This window comes from Culex pipiens, chromosome 3 (assembly GCF_016801865.2).
Source record: "Culex pipiens pallens isolate TS chromosome 3, TS_CPP_V2, whole genome shotgun sequence".
Lineage (NCBI taxonomy): Eukaryota > Metazoa > Arthropoda > Insecta > Diptera > Culicidae > Culex > Culex pipiens.
In genome coordinates, this window is record NC_068939.1 from 89,934,357 (window position 1) to 89,953,089 (window position 18,733).

Consider the following 18,733-nt stretch of genomic DNA (forward strand, 5'->3'; position numbering starts at 1 on the left):
GTCATTTTAATTTGGGCTGTCAGTTTTGGAAAGCAAATCAGCAATCAGGGTTAGCTATTTCACCAATACCAGGATGGTAAATTTACCTGTAATTTTAGCTGATTTAACCAAATAAATCACAGTTTCACCAATTTGAAGCCAGCTAATTTGAATTGTTAAATTTTAGATGGAACTCCTTTCCGTGCAGCAGTCCCTGTTTATATAGCCCTGTCAACCTGTCAAACAAAAGGCTACATAAACCTCGTGACGAAAAAAAAGCAACATGAAAAAAGCGCCATGTACATTCGGCGAAGAAAAACGAATCATAACAAAGCGCCCCCCTCAGTGACATTAGGGTGATATCGACGTTGGTGATTTCAAAAGAAGTCATGTTTGTTTTTCTCAAATAAAATTACGGAAATAATGTTTTATTGAATATGGATGATCAAGTATCAACAAAAGCAACGTTTTTCATCGTTTGTTATCATTGGAACATCATATTTTGCTTTTATATAAAAATGGTAATTGAAAATGGATGCTCAACATTCAAATGCGTTTTTCTCAAAACGCATGGTTTGTACATGATGCTTTTTGAAATGTTGGCATCGAATTACAACTTTCTCTGGTATCCATAAATAAAAAATTTTGGTAATCGAGAACCCTTAAAAATTGTCTTAAAGATCATTCAAGTGCAAAATTTTGTACCAGAGAAAATGACCACTTAAGGGTTCATAACTTTTGATAGGATTGACAGATCTTCAATCTTCAATCTTTTCGGTTGGAATGGTCTTTTCAATATCTTTTTTAAAATATATGCATAGATGGATTTTCTTACAACAACTACAATCTTCCGAAACTTATACTTTTTTGAAGCCGGATCTCACTTATCTATATTTAAAAAAATATACCCCGATCAATCAAGCAACCCAATTTTGGATGTGTAATCAAATGAAATTTCCAACGAGTTCAAAAGATTGAAATGTTAAGAAGGCATCAACCACCTTACGGTGGATTAAGTAACGTTTTAATTTAAAATAAAATTTGCAAGGTAATTTATAGAATTTTTGATAAATTGCACCATTATCAAGAAACAGTTTTTTTCAATTTTTTAAATAAAGTGTCTCTAATTGTCCAACTTAAAACCTTTTTTCAAAATGTTGAAAAAAATGACCAATAAAATAATTTAAGGTACATTGAAGATTGGACCTCTGGTTAGCTCAAATACAGCAAATAAAAGTAAAAAAATAATCATAAAATCGATGTTTTTGAGTCTCATCAAAACAGCCTCCTATTTTACAGTACCAATATTTCAGAAACTGATGTTCCTATTTAAAATGTTAAAAATTAATAATTTGTGAAATTGAGCTCTTAAACAAAATATTTGTAGAATTTTAGAATCAACTATAACATAGAGCAATTCCATGTCAAATAGGGAATCGGTTGTACCCGACCCTCTCCGATTTCAATGAAACTTTGTAGACATGTTATCCTAGGCATATATAAGCCATTTTTGTGTATATGGAGCCCGTAACACACGAAAATGACATTTGAGAAGGGCGTACGTGTTTTCAATATGTTTGTATTTCGTAATTTAGATATTGCTGTATCTCGAAGCCGTTGCATCGTATCAAAAAGTGGTCAAAAACAAACTTGTAGGAAATTTGACGGGCTTTCCGAAAAAATACACTGAAAGAAAATAACTCTCAACTTTTATGAGATTTTTTGATTTTTCAGTTTAAAAGTAAAATTTGAAGGTAAGCCCACGATTTTTTTTCGCTCAAAATTTTTGTGAAAATAGCCTAAGAAGTTACAAAAAGACTCACGAAAAATGCAGGATGGAGCAACTCATCTAAAAAAATACAAAAATCATTTACTGAAACTGTTTTTTGAAAAGTGCTCAAAACGTCAAAATGTTCTAAAGCCTATAAGCTAATTTATTATCCAGGTAACTTTACTACACTGAAAAAATGTTATGTTTGAATTATGAGCAATGTAATTAGCTTATATCTGTAAGCCCATACATCCAATTGAAATGTGGTCAAAGACAAACTTATGGGAAATTGGACGAGCTTTTCGGTAAAAATATTTTCGAAACTGAAAAATCAAGTTCGTCATATAGAAATTGCCAAAAACCATCAAAAAACCTATTTTTTCAACATTTTTATTTTTAAAACCGCTGTAACTTCACAAGGATTGGACTTAGGACAATGGTCAATATGCAGATTTTTATGAAAAATTGTTTGGAAAATCGATTCCCGTGTTCGGCTTTTGAAAATTTTGACGTTTAGAGCACTTTTCAAAAAAACAGTTTCAGTAAATGATTTTTGTATTTTTTAGGTGAGTTGCTCCATCCTGCATTTTTCGTGAGTCTCGTTGTAACTTCTTAGGCTATTTTCACAAAAAAATTTGAGCGAAAAAAAGTCGTGGGCTCACCTTCAAATTTAACTTTTAAACTTAAAAATAAAAAAATCTCATAAAAGTGGAGTGCTTTTTTCTTTCAGTGTATTTTTTTTTCGGAAACCCCGTCAAATTTACTACAAGTTTATCTTTGACCACTTCTTGATACGATGCAACGGCTTCGAGAAACAGCAATATTTAAATGACGAAATACAAAATATTGAAAACACGTACGCCTTTCTCAAATGTCATTATCGAGTGTTACTGGCTCCATATACACAAAAATGGCTTATATATGCCTAGGATAACATGTCTACAAAGTTTCATTGAAATCGGAGAGGGTCGAGAAAAAAGTACCTAAAAAAATCCTGTTTTGGGCTGGAATTGCTCCATACTCAAAGGTCATGATACTGAATATTTGACCAGGATATTTGAATTTCAGTTAAAATTAATCTTGAATTAAGTTGAATTCCAGTTAAAATTAATCTTTAAGTGGCTATATTTTGAAAACGGCGCATTTTGTTTTAAATCTGTTGGGACCATCCATAAACCACGTGGACACTTTTTTGGGATTCTGTTACCCCCCCCCCCCCCCCTCGTGGACAATTGTCCATACAAAAATAAACTTTTTTGTATGGATCGTGGACAATCGCCATACCCCCCCCCCCCCCTAAAGTGTCCACGTGGTTTATGGATGGTCCCGTTTGTTACTTTTTGATTGCAAATTTGGTTTTACATTAAATACAGAAGTTAATAGGTTTTTTTTTCGAGCAATTTTTTTTTATCCAAAATGTTTAACCCTGCAGCAAAATTTACGTCCATACTATTTTATGACTCAAAAGTTTTGATTGTACGTCCCCTTAAACATATCAATAATAAAAAAATATATATGGATTTTAGGAAATTTGCTCTATGAAATCGTATTTTTTTGTCATGAACAAGTCTGGAGTTTTTTTTTGAAAAGGTCCAATAAACCAAATTTCCAGTTTTTGCTTTTTGGGTGTTTTTAGAACAGCCTTGAGTCAGGGGTATTAAAAAACACCCAAAAAGCAAAAACTGAAAATTTGGTTTATTGGTCCTTTTCAAAAAAAAACTCCAGAAGTCATGAAATAAAATTTGCAATTGCTGAATTACATACGCCAAAACTGATCACAGAGACAAGTTCAAAAGCAATGGATTATTAACTTTCCAATTACTTTGAATCAAAAATAGCATTTTTCAACAACAAAAAAACATTTGGTCATTTTTAACTTAGACCGTTGAAAATATTTTTCAAAGTTTCATTGATATTCATGTTAAGTATGTTTGGACTCTGTTAAAAATGTTTTGTACTTTTATGAAATTCCGTTGTACAGCACCGCAAAAACCTTTTTTTTTTGCGAAAATAAAAATTTCAAACACTTTTTTTCACTAAAATGTTGAAAACATTGAAACAAAAAAGCTGGAATGATGTTTTCGTTCGCAGATATGACAGATTTGAATAAAATCTGCAAAATTACATAATCATCTAGACATCCTTACAAATCTCTGGCAAAAGGATCGTCTCGATTGGTTGAGTTTTGGTCGAAATTCAGCGAGTTGAAGGTAACGTTCCGATTTTTTTCCAGGCATTGGCATCCGCAAGGGGTTTCCAGCATCGTGTCAGACTGGTCACTAATCCGGAATTACTTGGAATTTGACCAAGTAATTCTGTAATTCCGGATTTACTGAATAATTCCAGAGTAATCCTGGTAATTCCTAATAATCCCAGTAATCCTGGTAATTCCATGATTCTTGTTTGTGAAAACATACTTCAGAAAATAATAAAATAATAAAACATAACTGTTAAAAAGATAATTTCGAAAAACCTTTTATAATTCTATTTATTGCCTATTAATTTTCATGCATGAAACCAAAGTTACAGCTAGTACGGGATCATTCGGATTTTGAGTAAGTAATTCAGTAATTCCAGAATTACTCCGCAATTCTGCAGTAATTCCTGTAATTCTGGAATTATCTAGTAATTCCGTAGTAATTCGAGTAATTCCATAGTTGGCATAGTTACTCAGTAATTCGTGTATTTCCCATTAATTCAAGTAACTACTAGTAATTCTTTAAAGGTAAATCGGCAGAATGCATTTTGCTTTTCTTTGATGCTTTTTATGGTTGTAAGAAGTACAGAGCGGATTCGAAATGTCCGCCAATTTGGATGCTCTCTAATTCAAAAGTATTCGGATGAAAAACACTCAAACGTCAAAATCAGTTGTCAAACTGACTTTGATGTTTACCACATTATTCGATGATTTCCAAGTAGGGCGTCCAATTTTCTCCGGTTTTGAGTTTACCGGAAAACTGAAAAAATATATTTTTTATCCCGGGAAATTTTTGAAAACGTCATAAAATCTATGTTTTTAAAATCAAACTATTAGCTCAATACTATTAAAATCAATCTAAACAGGGATAGCACCTTTAGATAGTTTTGAAGATTTTTTTTGTTCTTTGTTGTGCTTTGAATTTTAAATGCACTCAAACGCCAAAATCAGTTTTCAAAATGATGTTGATATTTACCCAATTGTTCGATGATTTCCAAGCAGGACGTCTAATTTTACCAGGTTTTGAGTTTCCCGGAAAACGGGAAAAATATTTATTTATTCCCGGGAAGTTTTTAGTTTTTGGAAAAGTCATAAAATCTATGTTTTCTTTATATTTGTTATGTTTTTCAAGCTTTAAATTTATAGAATTAGCTCAATACTATTAATATCAATCTAAACAAGGATAGCAGTTTTTAGATAGCTTAACATTCCAACGCCCAAGGCTCCAAAAAAGTTGGAACGGTAACTTCAACTCACTGGTTCTCGGGCATAACTCAACCAATCAAGATGATTCTTCTTTCCAGTGATTTGTTAGATGTTTAGATGATTATAGAACTTTGCAGAACTTAATTCGATCAAATCTGTAATTTTTGTGATCGAAAACATCGTTCCAACTTTTTTTTTCGCGTGTAAAAAAAATTGCCAAAAATTCCGCGGTGGCAGTCGTTTTAAAAAAGGTGGAACGATGTTTTTGATCGCAAAAATTTCAGATTTGATCGAATTAAGTTCTGCACAATTTTAGGATCATCTAGACATTCTTACAAATCACTGGAAACAAGAATCGTCCCGATTGGTTGAGTAATGCCCGAGACCCTGTGAGTTGAAGTTACTGTTCCTCCTTTTTTGGGAGGCTTGGGCGTCTGTGTAAGTTGGACATGCGTTGGGCGTTCCAGTGTTAAACATTTTTTTGCAGTTCTCTGTTGTGCTTTGAATTTTATAAGCACCACATTTCTAATTCAAATTAAATAAGTATCTTATAAATATTTATTTTTTATTTATTTCTATATGACATGAATAAAACAGCTTGAAAATTGGTTTAAGATGTCTAAAAACAAAAATGACAACAAATAAAATGGTACCAATTAATGTAAAATTTTAGAAAAGTTTAAACTTATTAATTGTAATACTAATGTAATTTCCAGGCCATTATGATTTTTGTTTAATTCCGGAAATTCCCCGTACAACATATAAAAATCCCGGGAATTCCCGGGATGGACGTACTATTGCCAAGCACGTGGTTTTGTGCATTTGACAGCTGTCATTCGATCCAATTCTCAATATGCTGGAAGCTAGGCAGTAATTCCAAGTTATTTTTATAAATTTGAGCAATTCTGCGTGGTTTCTAGAAATCCCAAGTAATTCTGGGAAATCAAAGTAATGCATGACTTATTGCCAGTAATCCTGGTAATTCCATTTAGACTGGTCAGTAATCCTTGATGCTGGAAACCCCTTGGGCATCCGTGTAAGTCTGCCATTAGTTTGCTGTTCCAGTGTTAAAAATAACCCTATCTTAATCTTACCGTATACTTATCTACTAAGAATACAAGGGTCATTTTTTGGGACTTTAACTTTGAGTAATCAGAAGTCAAAAGTACGATTTTCATTGTAGGGGAGATGGGGGTAAGACGGCCACCCTAAGGGAGAAGTCGCATTAAATTTACACAACAGATTAACGTCATGATTCGAATTCCCGGACGCTTCGAAACCCGGACACTTCATCTTGTTTTAACAATTATTTGGATATAAGTTCGCATTATGAATGTCAAAACTGTGTTATTTGATGAATTCCAACATCAACTTTCATTTAAAGTTTGTTTGAACGCTGTAGTTAATGCCAAAACAATTAAATACAATAAAATTATAAGTTTACCAAAAATGCGAAACATTTCAATTGAAATATTTCATAGGCGTTCGAAGCACCGGGAAGGCAAAGCAGAAATTTGTGGTTTCGATTTCCTTAAATTCTAGCAAATTTTTATATAAACTATCGATTGTTTTGATGTCATCAGCTTATTTGAGACCTAAAGAATGCCATTCACTAAAATTTCAGTCCAAATTTGTGCTATTCATAAGTAAAATCGAGTGTCCGGAATTCGAAGCAAAAGTGTCCGGATTTCGAATCAGCTTTTATCAGTGTCCGGGATTCGAAGCACAACAAATCATTTTAAATTTAAAATTCTGATGAAAAAGTGTTAGAAAAGACATATTTCACATGCATTTTGTTGAAACTGACTGTTTACACTACATCCTTATGATATTTCTACATTTCCAACTTATTACATGACTTTTTGCCAGCTATAACAAAAATGATATGCTACTAAGTGTCCGGATTTCGAATCATGACGTTATGCCAAATTTACAGGACCGTCCTTGGAATTCTTCCATTGGGGTTCCGGAACATGGTTCCTGTGGCCAATTCTGTGCTGTCTTATCTTGGGGGCTGTTTATCTCGGTTCTCCGTAGTCCACCCAAAATGAAACTCCTTCCAATTGACTTGGCAGGACTTGAGGAATTAGCCGCGTTTCGAGATGTGGACGTATCCGCATTTTCCCCGATTTTACCCCTCAGTGCAAACAACGATGACAGATTATTTAATAGGATATCAGTATTTTCTTGAAAATAAATCTGTATTTTATCTGTATCATGTCAATTTCGAAGCCATTGAAGATTTTTTTTACAAAAGATTTGAGCTTTTTATTAATCATATTAAAGCACAATTCAATTCCGAAATTGTTGAAATTTTTAAATCAACTCATTTAAAACAAAATCTGTAAATACAGATTTATGTGATTTTTGAGATCAAAAAATCTGTATAATACAGATTTATCTTTCTATCTGGCATGGCTGAGTGCAATGCACTGAAAAAACGGTCAGACCTACTTTTTCTATGTTTAGCGCAAAGATAATTCATTTTTATTTGTAACAACATTAATTGTGTTCTAATAAGGGCTCTTAAGTTTTGTGCAACTCCATAGTCTGCACCCCAACCCCATGAATCCAAACTCACCTGGCTGGACGACCGTATCTGCAGGTCCCGGTCCGGTCCCCGTTCCCCATCCGGCAGGGCCACATGGTGCGGACACCTGCTGATGGTGCTGGCGCTGCACAGGTTGTTGCTGTTGTTGTTGATCGTACCGTAGAAGCTGCTACTGGTGCTGCTGCTCCCGGTGCTGGCCGCCTTGAGATAGCTGTTGCTCGAACTGCCGCCAGAACTTCCGGTGTCCTTTTGGGCAGTCGTCCGGCTCGTCGTCGTCGTCGCTTGGTGGAACTGGGCGTGGTGGTTATGAATGCTCATAAAATTACTGCTAGTGCTGTTGCTGCTGTTTCCTACTGCTGAATGATGGCTGTGATGGCTGTGCACGTTGGGATGATGTTGATAGATGGTGGAAGAGTTGCTGTTGGCGGAGGCGGCGCCGGAAGTGCCGCTGTCCACTCGTAATCGTCGATTTCTGGAGGAGAGAGGGAAATAGGTTGGTGTTGGTACCTGTTTAAGGTGTAGCTCTCTTACCGTTCATCTCGGAGTGGTGGTGATCCAATCGAACTGCGGGCAGGAACGCCAAGCCGCTCCATCCCCGCGCAGCCGGGCGACTGTACCGATAGCATCTGAAACGGACGGAAAGAAACGAAAGCTCGAGTTAAAACCAAAGCTTTTTTTTTTTTGTTGGATTTAAAGAATTGCATTGAGGTTGTTGGACCGAGGTCTCGTGGTGACAAGTGCATAACCCACACACGGCCATGCCACGGCCAATTAAATTTGCATTGACCAAAAATGCAAATTCGAATTTACGCGGCTGATTAACTTTTTGTTGTTGTATGACCTCTCTGTTTTTTTGTTTGTTGTTGTTGGGGGTGTGGTTCCGGGTGATTGAAGAAGGAAATACGCAAATGGAAGTCGATTCAGCCAATTAATTAACCAGTTGCTGGTTAATTAATCACTAATTGCGTTCAAGAGTCAACAGTTTGCAGCAAAGTTTCAGGATCGTGGAAACTTATTTTGCAGCTAGGATTTTTTTTTAAAAATATTTTTCATGCATTGAAATTTTGGTACTTTGTCAAAATAAAATGAGATCTGACTTACAAAGCGAATTTGAGTTCAAAGAAAATAAAACCACCTCAGAAAAAAAACATCTTTTTCATCATAAAAAAATGACATCTTTAGAAACAAGTCAAGTAACAGCTACTCATCTCACTTAATCACACGTTCAGACGATGACGACCCGAAAACAGCAAGGGGTTAAGAAAAATTAAATATTGTTATTTATCATACGTGAACACGTTGCATTCTTGGCCAAATTCTTACGGTTGTTGCTTTTTGTGTTTGCTCTCTCAAAAAAACCCCATTCGACCGCGTTGCGGGGCATTGTGTCGCAATCCCGCTGTCGAGAATAAATTTCACGGCTTAAACTGTCATTATTTATTAAAAATGACCTAGAGAGTGGACCGTTAATCATCGTGACCCAAAGTTGTTTTCTGCACTAAGTGCAATGTTTATTTTAGTGTCTTTTTTGCACGTCGTTGTCGTCACTTTTAATCGAGCAAAAGCCTTGAACACTCTTTGATGTGTTTCGTTCGCTCGACAAATTTTACCCTCCACTGGCTGGTTTAACGAGGCAGGCAGGGTAGTGCATTTTTGAAAGAAACAACCGTGCATGTTAAATTCCAAAATTGAAACTTTTATCTCCCATTTGGGAAAGCAGCCACACCGAATGCATTCCTCCAAGGTGGGTTGGGTACGTACTTAACGTGCGCCATGGCCGAAACAACGCTGAAACATCGCCGAGCTCATTATGGCCGAGAAAATGGGCAGCATTGAACCAATTCCACTATCAACGCGCGCCAATTGAAAGCAATCAACGTAATCCGCTGGCATCTGTGGGTGTGCTATCAACCCTTGATGAAGCATTTAAAACCGTTTTGAAAATTCTGCTCATTATTTTTTACAGACTAACCAAAAAATGTTTTTTTCAAAACAATTTCAACTTTCTTGCTGTGAAAATTAAATTGGATGATTAAATTGGATTGGATTGGATGACATAATTTGTTCTACTGAGAATTTAAAGAAATTTTATGATAATTGTTTACTCTGTTTCAAAAACACAAAATAAAAATCTTATGGAAAACTAATCATAACTGCTTCTAGTGAAAAATTATCAAATTTATTCAAAAATGAGAAAACTATAACACATTTTTAAGAATTTTAATGTTAATATTTTGTAACAATTTTGCAATTTGAGGGACCTTTGATTTGCGTGAAATTTTGTCCAAAAAGATGAGGATGCAATGAAAGTTCAATGTTTTTTTTCTGTTTAAAAATCAATCATGCACCGCTTTTTGCTAGCTTTGACCTTTAAGAATAATATTAAATGTAAATACATATGAGGATTTCTATCCTTTCGATTCATTGAGAACAAAATTAATATACATTATTTCAAATTGTAATTTATGCAAGCAATAAGAGAACCTTAAAAACGTATTTATTTATATTTTGGGGGAGTTTTGCAACATGAAGTTTTTTGACTTGGGCAATTCGCTGCCAAACCCGGAAATAAATTTTATTTGTATTTTTTTTGGGCTCAAACTTAATGGGGGCCTTTCCTATGACCAAAGAAGCTATTTTGTGTGATTGGTTTATCCATACAAATCTCCATACAATTTTGGCAGCTGTCCATGCATAAATGTTACGGAAATATTCAAACAGCGGTAACTTTTGAATGAATTTTCTGATCAATTTGGTGTCTTCGGCAAATTGGGAGGTATTGTTGAGGACTATTGAGAAAAAATAGATACACGAAAAAAATTGCGATTTTTTAATTAGCTTTTTTCACATAAACTCAATTTCCCAAAATAACGTCATAATTCGAAATCCGGACACTTAGTAGCATATCATTTTTGTTTTAGCTGGCAAAAAATCATGTAATAAGTTGGAAATGTAGAAATATCATCAGGATGTAATACAAACAGTAAATTTCAAGAAAATGCATTCAAAATATGTCATTCCTGACAATTTTTCGTAAGAATTTCAAAATTAAAATGACTTGTTGTGCTTCGAATCCCGGACACTGATGAAAGCTGATTCGAAATCCGGACACTTTTGATTCGAATTCCGGACACTCGATTTTGCTTATGAATCGCACAAATTTGGACTGAAATTTTAGTGAATGGCATTCTTTAGGTCTCAAATAAGCTGTTAACATTAAAACAATCGATAGTTTATGTAAAAATTTGCTAGAATTTAAGGAAATCGAAATCATAACTTTCTGCTTTGCCTTCCCGGAGTACTATTGTTAATTTGATTTGGTTAACCGCGGTGGATTTTCTTGAAATAATTCGAACTGTCAAAAATCCACCAAAGCATCTACCGGTGGATACTTTTCTACCACAGATTTTTGTGCGATCAATGTGGTAGATGCTTTGGTGGATTTTTGACAGTTCGAATTATTTCAAGAAAATCCACCGCGGTTAACCAAATCAAATTAACAAAAGCCCTCGGTGCTTCGAACGCCTATGAAATATTTCAGCGAAATGTTTCACAGTTTTGGTAAACTCATGTTTTAATTTAATTTAATTGTTTTGGCATTGGCTACAGCGTCCAAACATATTTGAAATGAAAGTTGATGTTAGAATTCATCAAATAACACAGTTTTGACCATAATTATGCGAACTTATATCAAAATAATTGATAAAACAAGATGAGGTGTCCGGGTTTCGAAGCGTCCGGGAATTCGAATCATGACGTTATGTATTTTTTGATTTTCGAGATTTTTTGATGTTTTATGGGACCTAACCCCGCAACTTTTGAGCCATAGAGAAGTATGGCCAAAAAATCTCCCGCCGATTTGTGAATTTTGAAAAAATAGTGATTTTTGGAAAAAATCGAAATTTCATACAAAAAATAATTACAAAAGGGCGTAACATTGAATGTTTGGCCCTTTTAAAATGTTAGTTATGATTTTAAAAGTTTCAAACTATTGTTTTCGAAAAGATCGGAAAATTTCACAAATTTTTCATGTTTTAACATTGAAAATTGGACCATTAGTTGCTGAGATATCAACATTAGAAAATGGTGGGTTGTTTGGGTGAGACTCAGAAAACTTCAATTTTCATGTTTCTTTTTCCTTAAACCACTGTATTTCAACAACCAGTGGTCCAACTTTCAAAGTCTCATACACATTTTTAAAGCAAATATTTTGAACATTTCAAAAAAGAATATTATTTTTTCAATGAAAAAATAGGCATTTTTTTCGTGTATCTATTTTTCGCAATAGTCCTCAACAATACCTACAACTTTGCCGAATACACTCAATTAATCAGAAAATTCACTCAAAAGTTACAGCTTTTTGAATATTAACGTACCATTTTTGTATGGACAGCTGTCAAAATTGTATGGAGACTCATATGTTGAAACCAATGACACAAAAGATGATTATAGGGAAGGCCCCCACATGATTGAGCCAAATAAAAAAATACAAAAAATAAAAATGGTCAAAATCGGCCGATTTTGTGGAGAATTCCTCACTTATTTTGATATTGATTTCTATAACGTTTTGCTAAATTCAGAATTAAAAATTAAACAAGAGTGGAAATTGTCCACGGAGGGGGGGGGGGATATTGTTCTGAGTTTGAAAAAGAGTGTCAACGTGGTTTATGGATGGTCCCTTATTACTAGAATTATCAGGAAATACTGGAATTACTACGGAATTACTGAGTAAATCCAGAACAACTCAATTACTATTGCTTAAACTCCGAGTTGACTAGTCAGACACGATACTGAAAACCCTTTGATTTTTTTATCAAAAAATTTTCCCGTGTTGTATGACACTTCATTAACTTACCACATCGGCCTTTAAAGGTTGAGAAATTCCCCCCAAATGCGATATTTCATGAAACGGTTACCAGCAATTGAATAATTAAACATCATTTGAATTACAGTCATCCCACATATTCGGAACGGTTTCCAGATCGGCCAATGTTCAAAAAATCATAGCACATCGATAATTGAACTTAATGATTCGCTTTTACCTTCATTTGAAAGCTTTTCTTGCGATCTTTCGAATGCTGTATCGAACATCTGCAAATTTTAACTTTTATATGAAGTTTTTGAAGAAAAACTTCGACCCTTGAAATCCACAAATTCGGAACACTTTTTTTTACGAATGTAAACAAACTTTGGATCTCTCCAGGAGTACATATTTATTACCAAATAATGACTTCACACACTTCAACCAATGAAACTCAAGCTTAGTGATGCTTTATCCATGGTCTGATAACTTTTTTTTGTGAAAATATCAGTTAAATTCAGGTGTTCTCCAATTGTGGGAGGCACAATAACATCCCACAATCATGGAACAGACAATTTGAGGGCAGTGTTTTGCTACTCAGGATAAAATAGTCTTGAAATGAAGTTTTTTGTTCAAAAAAGACTACTTTTACTAGTGAAACAGCAAGAGAATGTCCAAATAAAGGCCCTAAAAATAGTAGGGTCGAGAGAAAAGTTGCATTTGGCATACTATTGACAAATTATTACAAAAGTGTTCCGAATTTGTGGGTGTTCCGAATATGTGGGATGACTGTATAATCCTTAAACCAATTCTCGATGTAGATTTGAAAGGACGTAAGAGCCACAGTGACTCCCGACACCTAATCTATTTTTTCATTAATTTGACACAAATTTTCAAAGTTAAGGGCATTTGAAGCAAAGGTCCTGATTATCAGCTCAAAGATCAGAAATCATTCACTCATCGCCGAACGATTTTTTTTAACACGACCCGCTAGCTACCAGCGCCTTAGGCAATCGCTTCGCACAGCGAAACAAATGATTTGTAAGTTTTTTTGTCTACTCTGTCCGTCGACCCGAGTCACAAACGAATATGTTCAGAGAGGAGATAATCTAACAAAAAACCAGCGAGGCGCTCACTTGGCAGGCACTACCACAGTTTGCCGTCAATTTATATTTGGCATGGTGGAAATTGCTTTCAAATGTGTCTTTGATGTTGTGTTATCAACAAAATTGCAAAACATTTTTGATAACATTGATTTTAAGCAGTTTAATAAATGATCAAAAGAGTCAGCTTTGAGCGACATAGCGCAATCGGTCTCTCTGAGCCATTCGCTGTACTACCCGATTGGAGTGAGAGGGAGAGCAAAGAGAGAGTGTTCAGTAGCGATTGGTGTGGAAGTGACCAACGATAGGAAACTGTCAGAGCAATTTTTCGTCGTGATCGATTTTTGTTCGCTTTCAAATCAGTTTTTGAGTGATGTTATAGCCTTTCCACGTTGAGGTGAGGAAGACCCAAATATAAAAAAAAATCACAGTAAAATCACGAATTTTACAGCTCTTGTCTTTAGTAAACCAAGGGTTACACCACTAATTTTCACACTACACCAAATCCCTTCAAGATCGCCCTAATGCACGCAAACCGGGCGTGCATTTGCGTTATCAAGGCGCGCGCAAATTGTCGTCATCGTTCCGGTGTTTGCAATCGCTAACATAACCTAGCAGGCGGCGACGTTGACTTTCACTGCGGCGGGTGATACCGACGTCCAACCTACGACGACGGTCGTAATCAGAGGTGCATTCCATCTCGTGAAGCGCCAATGACGCGGGACTGTTCAAGGTGGTGATGTTTGCTGATGCATCAGCGATGCAACGCGTGTTCACGAGCTTTGCAAATATTTGATAATAGTTGCGCGTTCAGAGGTAATTCATTAAGAACTTGATTTATTTTGAATATATCAGAGAAACATGCGAAACGGGTCAAGCCAAACTTCTTCTTTTATTGTCAACCTTAATTTTCAAAGAAGTCACACGTGTGCACCAATGTCTCACTATTGCCGCAGTAATGAACAGGCTGACCTCATTCAGTCGCGACTTGACCACCTTTTGCGGTTGCAGTTTCTGCAAATTAACAGCCGCCGCCGCCGCCGCCGTCGTCGTAGTCATTTTTCGATCGTAATTGTTGCTGAATTGATTCGTGATAAAGCGTGGAGGTCCGAAGAAGTGAGCAAAACATAAAAAAAAGCTGCAGATATCGATACTCAAATTGCCCTTGCCTTCCGAGAAGTGGCCAGCTCGGGGTGATTCGCTGAGACCAGAAAACGATATCAAAACACGCACTTTTTTTTCGAGGTTGTTGTCGTTTTTAATAAGAGCCAATCAGCGATTTTTTTGTTGTCAGCGACTGTCTCGGACGGCGTTTTCTAGGAAAAAATGTCAGTGTTATTATTGTCGACGCACCACCCAACTGCAGCGCTGTTGGCAAGATTGAGGTGACAGACCACACCGCAAGTGACCCGCAGGGTGACCAACACCAGCTGGACGAATGACGCGCGTTGTTGATTGGGTGCAAGGTGGAACACACTGGAGATTGAATTTCACTACTTGCAAGTATCAGCGTGGCAAGCTTTCGATGAAACGTCCAATTTAATTAGCCCCAGCATGAGACACCTTTAATAAGTTGTTGGTTTGTCGAAATTTCATGAATAAGGTTTGCACCTTTGCCGAACAACCATTCGTGGAAATCTCTAAAGAAGCTTGAGGTACCTCAGCTCTCCTGATTGCCAGCTTAATTGTGATATTTACCAGCGAGCAACATCCATAAGCATCGCTTCGTTACGGAAAACGTCGGTGTGAAAGTCATTTCCCTGGAAAAGCTAATGAAATCAGACTCGACAGATTGCCCGCCCAAATTGCGGATGATTTGCCTAATTCTCGTCAACGACCTGCTCCGCAACCTAGAAAATCCTTCAGGCAAATTTATGAAATTTGCTCACCAATTAACCTGAGCGCACGTAGCCCACCTTCTCCACCCCCTCCTCCACGTGGACATTTTCAAGGCACGTGCGTGGCTTCTTCATCGCAAAAAAAAAACAACAAACAGCAAACCTTCAAAGTCTGAGATTTAGACGTGATTTGCTGTTTAGAGCTTGTCGATTAACACCAACGGTATGTAAGTACACCACCAGGCGTGCATAGTTACGAGTCATTAAGCACTGTATCGAAAGTGTTTTGTCGTAATGGCAGGCCTCCCGTTTTTTTTTCGTTGTTGCAAGTTTGGGTAATTATAAACCGATTAGCACAATGGAAAAGGATGACCTTCGCGCGCGCGGTGCATGTGCCAAGTTTTTACAAACGCAACACGGTGTAGCCTGATCAGGGGGTTGGGCTGTATTTGGTTCAAAGTTTGTTTAACAATCTCAACTAATTTGTAAGGCATGTAGTAGACTTTTAATGGTTTATTTATGACCATCAATCGATGTTCCATAAATCCGCCAGTTACCAAGCATAATCAGGCTGGCAACCCAAATTTAGTTTCCAAAATCCGTTTTTCCTGGATTTCTCCCGATCCTGTTAGAAATAGTACAGCAGTATTAAAAAGTATTTTGGAAAATATTTTCTGTTAAAATAAAACTTTTTTGATACCGTGAAGATTAAAACAGATAAAAACAAAATTTAATGCTCTCTCGATTGAAAAACAAACTTGGTCTATTTTTAATAACACTCTTCGTGTTGTAATTTATAGAAATTTGAGGAATCTTGCAACTTTTACAATCAAATAACTACTTGAAATAATATATAACATTGATAAAAATTTGCTGAAGCAAAGCAAAACATTTTTTTTTGCATTTCATCCTTTTGTTATTGAAAAAGTACACAGCAAAAAATCCGATGGTAAAATCGCATGCAAAAGCATGCACATCACCTTCGTCAAAATAAACACTTAATATTACACACTGCATGTACATTTTTGGCAAACACAAAAAAAGTTGCAACCGACGGTATTCAAACCCAGCACCAACAGTAAGGACTGGCGCCTTAGCCCACTCAGCCATCAGACCGATGAAAAGCTGTAAGGATAAACGCATACGTGAACTTGAAATTTCGGTCAAGTAGGTTTCCCATACTGATGGGCTACATATTTCAGGGTGTAAAATCACATAAAATTGCATGAAATAATGCAATATTTATTTTACACCCAGGCCTTTTACATGCAGCTGGATTACTACTTTTTAGCTGTGTATACGTGAGTGTTTTCATATTCACATACAGTCAATACTCGATTATCCTAAACGCTTAAAAAATCATTCAGAAAATAAAAGTTGATTTATTTAAAATTTTGTTGAATTATTTAAATATCACAAATTTCAAGATTTTTTTAATTTCTAAAATTTCTACGATTTTTTCAATTCTATTTTCTTTAATCTCTTAATTTCTTCAAACTTCTTTAACTTAATTGAGTTATTTGAATTTCATACCATTTTTTTCATTTCTAGATATTTTTTTCAAATTTTACTGCGTAGCTTCCTGAGTTCTTGGATTTCATTCAAATCCTCATTTTTTATTTATTTTATGCTTCTATTTTTTGTAATAAGTTTTAGAATCTTATTGTCTATTTTTTTACCGAAAATATGTTATCTTTGAATTATTTGCTACTAATGTTTCCTGTCACCGCAAGCAAACAAAAATTAGACCTTTTGATAAAGTACGCCTGAAAATAAATAACGACATAATCTTTGAAAAATATTTGCAACGGTCTTATTAAATTTTCGAAGTTGATTTTTTTATTTCTTGAATTTCACTGAGTTTTATGTATCATTTGTATTTTATTAAAATATTTAAATTTATTAATTTTCGTCAATTCCTGGAATTTAAATTTCAATTTATTAGTTTTTTAAGTTCTGTGCCACTGCTTACAAGCCAAAATTTGTCATTATGATAAAGCACGTTTGAATTCCTTGTTTCAACCATTTAAATTTTGTGGGTTTCTTTATTTATTATTGTTTAACTAATTTCTTTAATGTTACTAAAAAAATGAATTGCTCGATTTTTACCAAATTATTTGAATTTCTAAAATTTCTTGAAATTTAAGTATTCTTAAATTTCATCAATTTCTCATAAATTTCGCATTTCATCATTTCAATTCCTCGTATTTGAATATTCATAAATTTTGATCTGTTCTTGAGGGGGCAAAAAAAAACTTTTAAAGTTCAAATGTTTAAAGGAACTTTAAGTGCAATCAAATAAAATAAATTCTCCTACGTTTAGAATAATTTTTAGCATGTTTGGATTGATTAAAAAATCTTTGGAATTTTGTTGAATTTTCAATGTACATAACCGCAAATAGCTTTTTATTTACATTTTTTTTTCAAATCTTACTTTTTATTTATTTTTTCCGTAAGTGCATTTTCAATCAATATCAAGAAATAAATAGCTTATGGGAAGTGTCACAGCATGTTTCTATCAAAAAGTTTGTAATAATTTGTTAAAATTGGGACGATTTGCAAATTAGACGGAATTCAATTTGAGTCTTCAACCTTAAAAACATACAATAATTTCCTTAATAAACATTCTACATAGTTTGAAGTTTAATTATCTTTTCTAACCAACATTTATTCCAGATAATTATAATAAAATCATACCGCTAATTATTTTTGCATAAACATGCAAATTAGTAAAATTCATGATATACGAGAAACTTTAACATTTAAACTCCACGCCTACCCGTCGGTTTTTTGGAATCAACCGTGCCCTCCCTTCAAATCTGCATATCTGCATATTTATCAAATTTTCAAATCTTCAATTCTTCAAATCTTCAAATCTTCAAATCTTCAAATCTTCAAATCTTCAAATCTTCAAATCTTCAAATCTTCAAATCTTCAAATCTTCAAATCTTCAAATCTTCAAATCTTCAAATCTTCAAATCTTCAAATCTTCAAATCTTCAAATCTTCAAATCTTGAAATCTTGAAATCTTGAAATCTTGAAATCTTGAAATCTTGAAATCTTGAAATCTTGAAATCTTGAAATCTTGAAATCTTGAAATCTTGAAATCTTCAAATTTTGAAATCTTGAAATCTTCAAATCTTCATATCTCCAAATCTTCATATCTTCAAATCTTCAAATCATGAAAACTTCAAAGTTTTAAATATACTTCAAATTATTATTTTTTTCGAACATAATGTACAAATCTTCAAATCTTTTTATTTTATAATACATTTTTTTCAAATCTT

The 18,733-nt window shown here is 34.6% G+C and overlaps 1 protein-coding gene across 1 annotated transcript in view; it reads right to left on the reverse strand.

Moving 5' to 3' along the window:
- The window catches only part of LOC120430407 (probable serine/threonine-protein kinase DDB_G0278665), a 45,705-nt gene that overhangs the window by 14,665 nt on the left and 12,307 nt on the right, over positions 1-18,733 (reverse strand). The window contains exons 3-4 of the mRNA XM_052709926.1: positions 8,236-8,330; positions 7,735-8,176 (exon numbers count right to left, since the gene is read on the reverse strand). Of these exons, the coding sequence (XP_052565886.1) occupies positions 7,735-8,176; positions 8,236-8,330 (537 nt within the window). The remainder of the gene's footprint in view (positions 1-7,734; positions 8,177-8,235; positions 8,331-18,733) is intronic.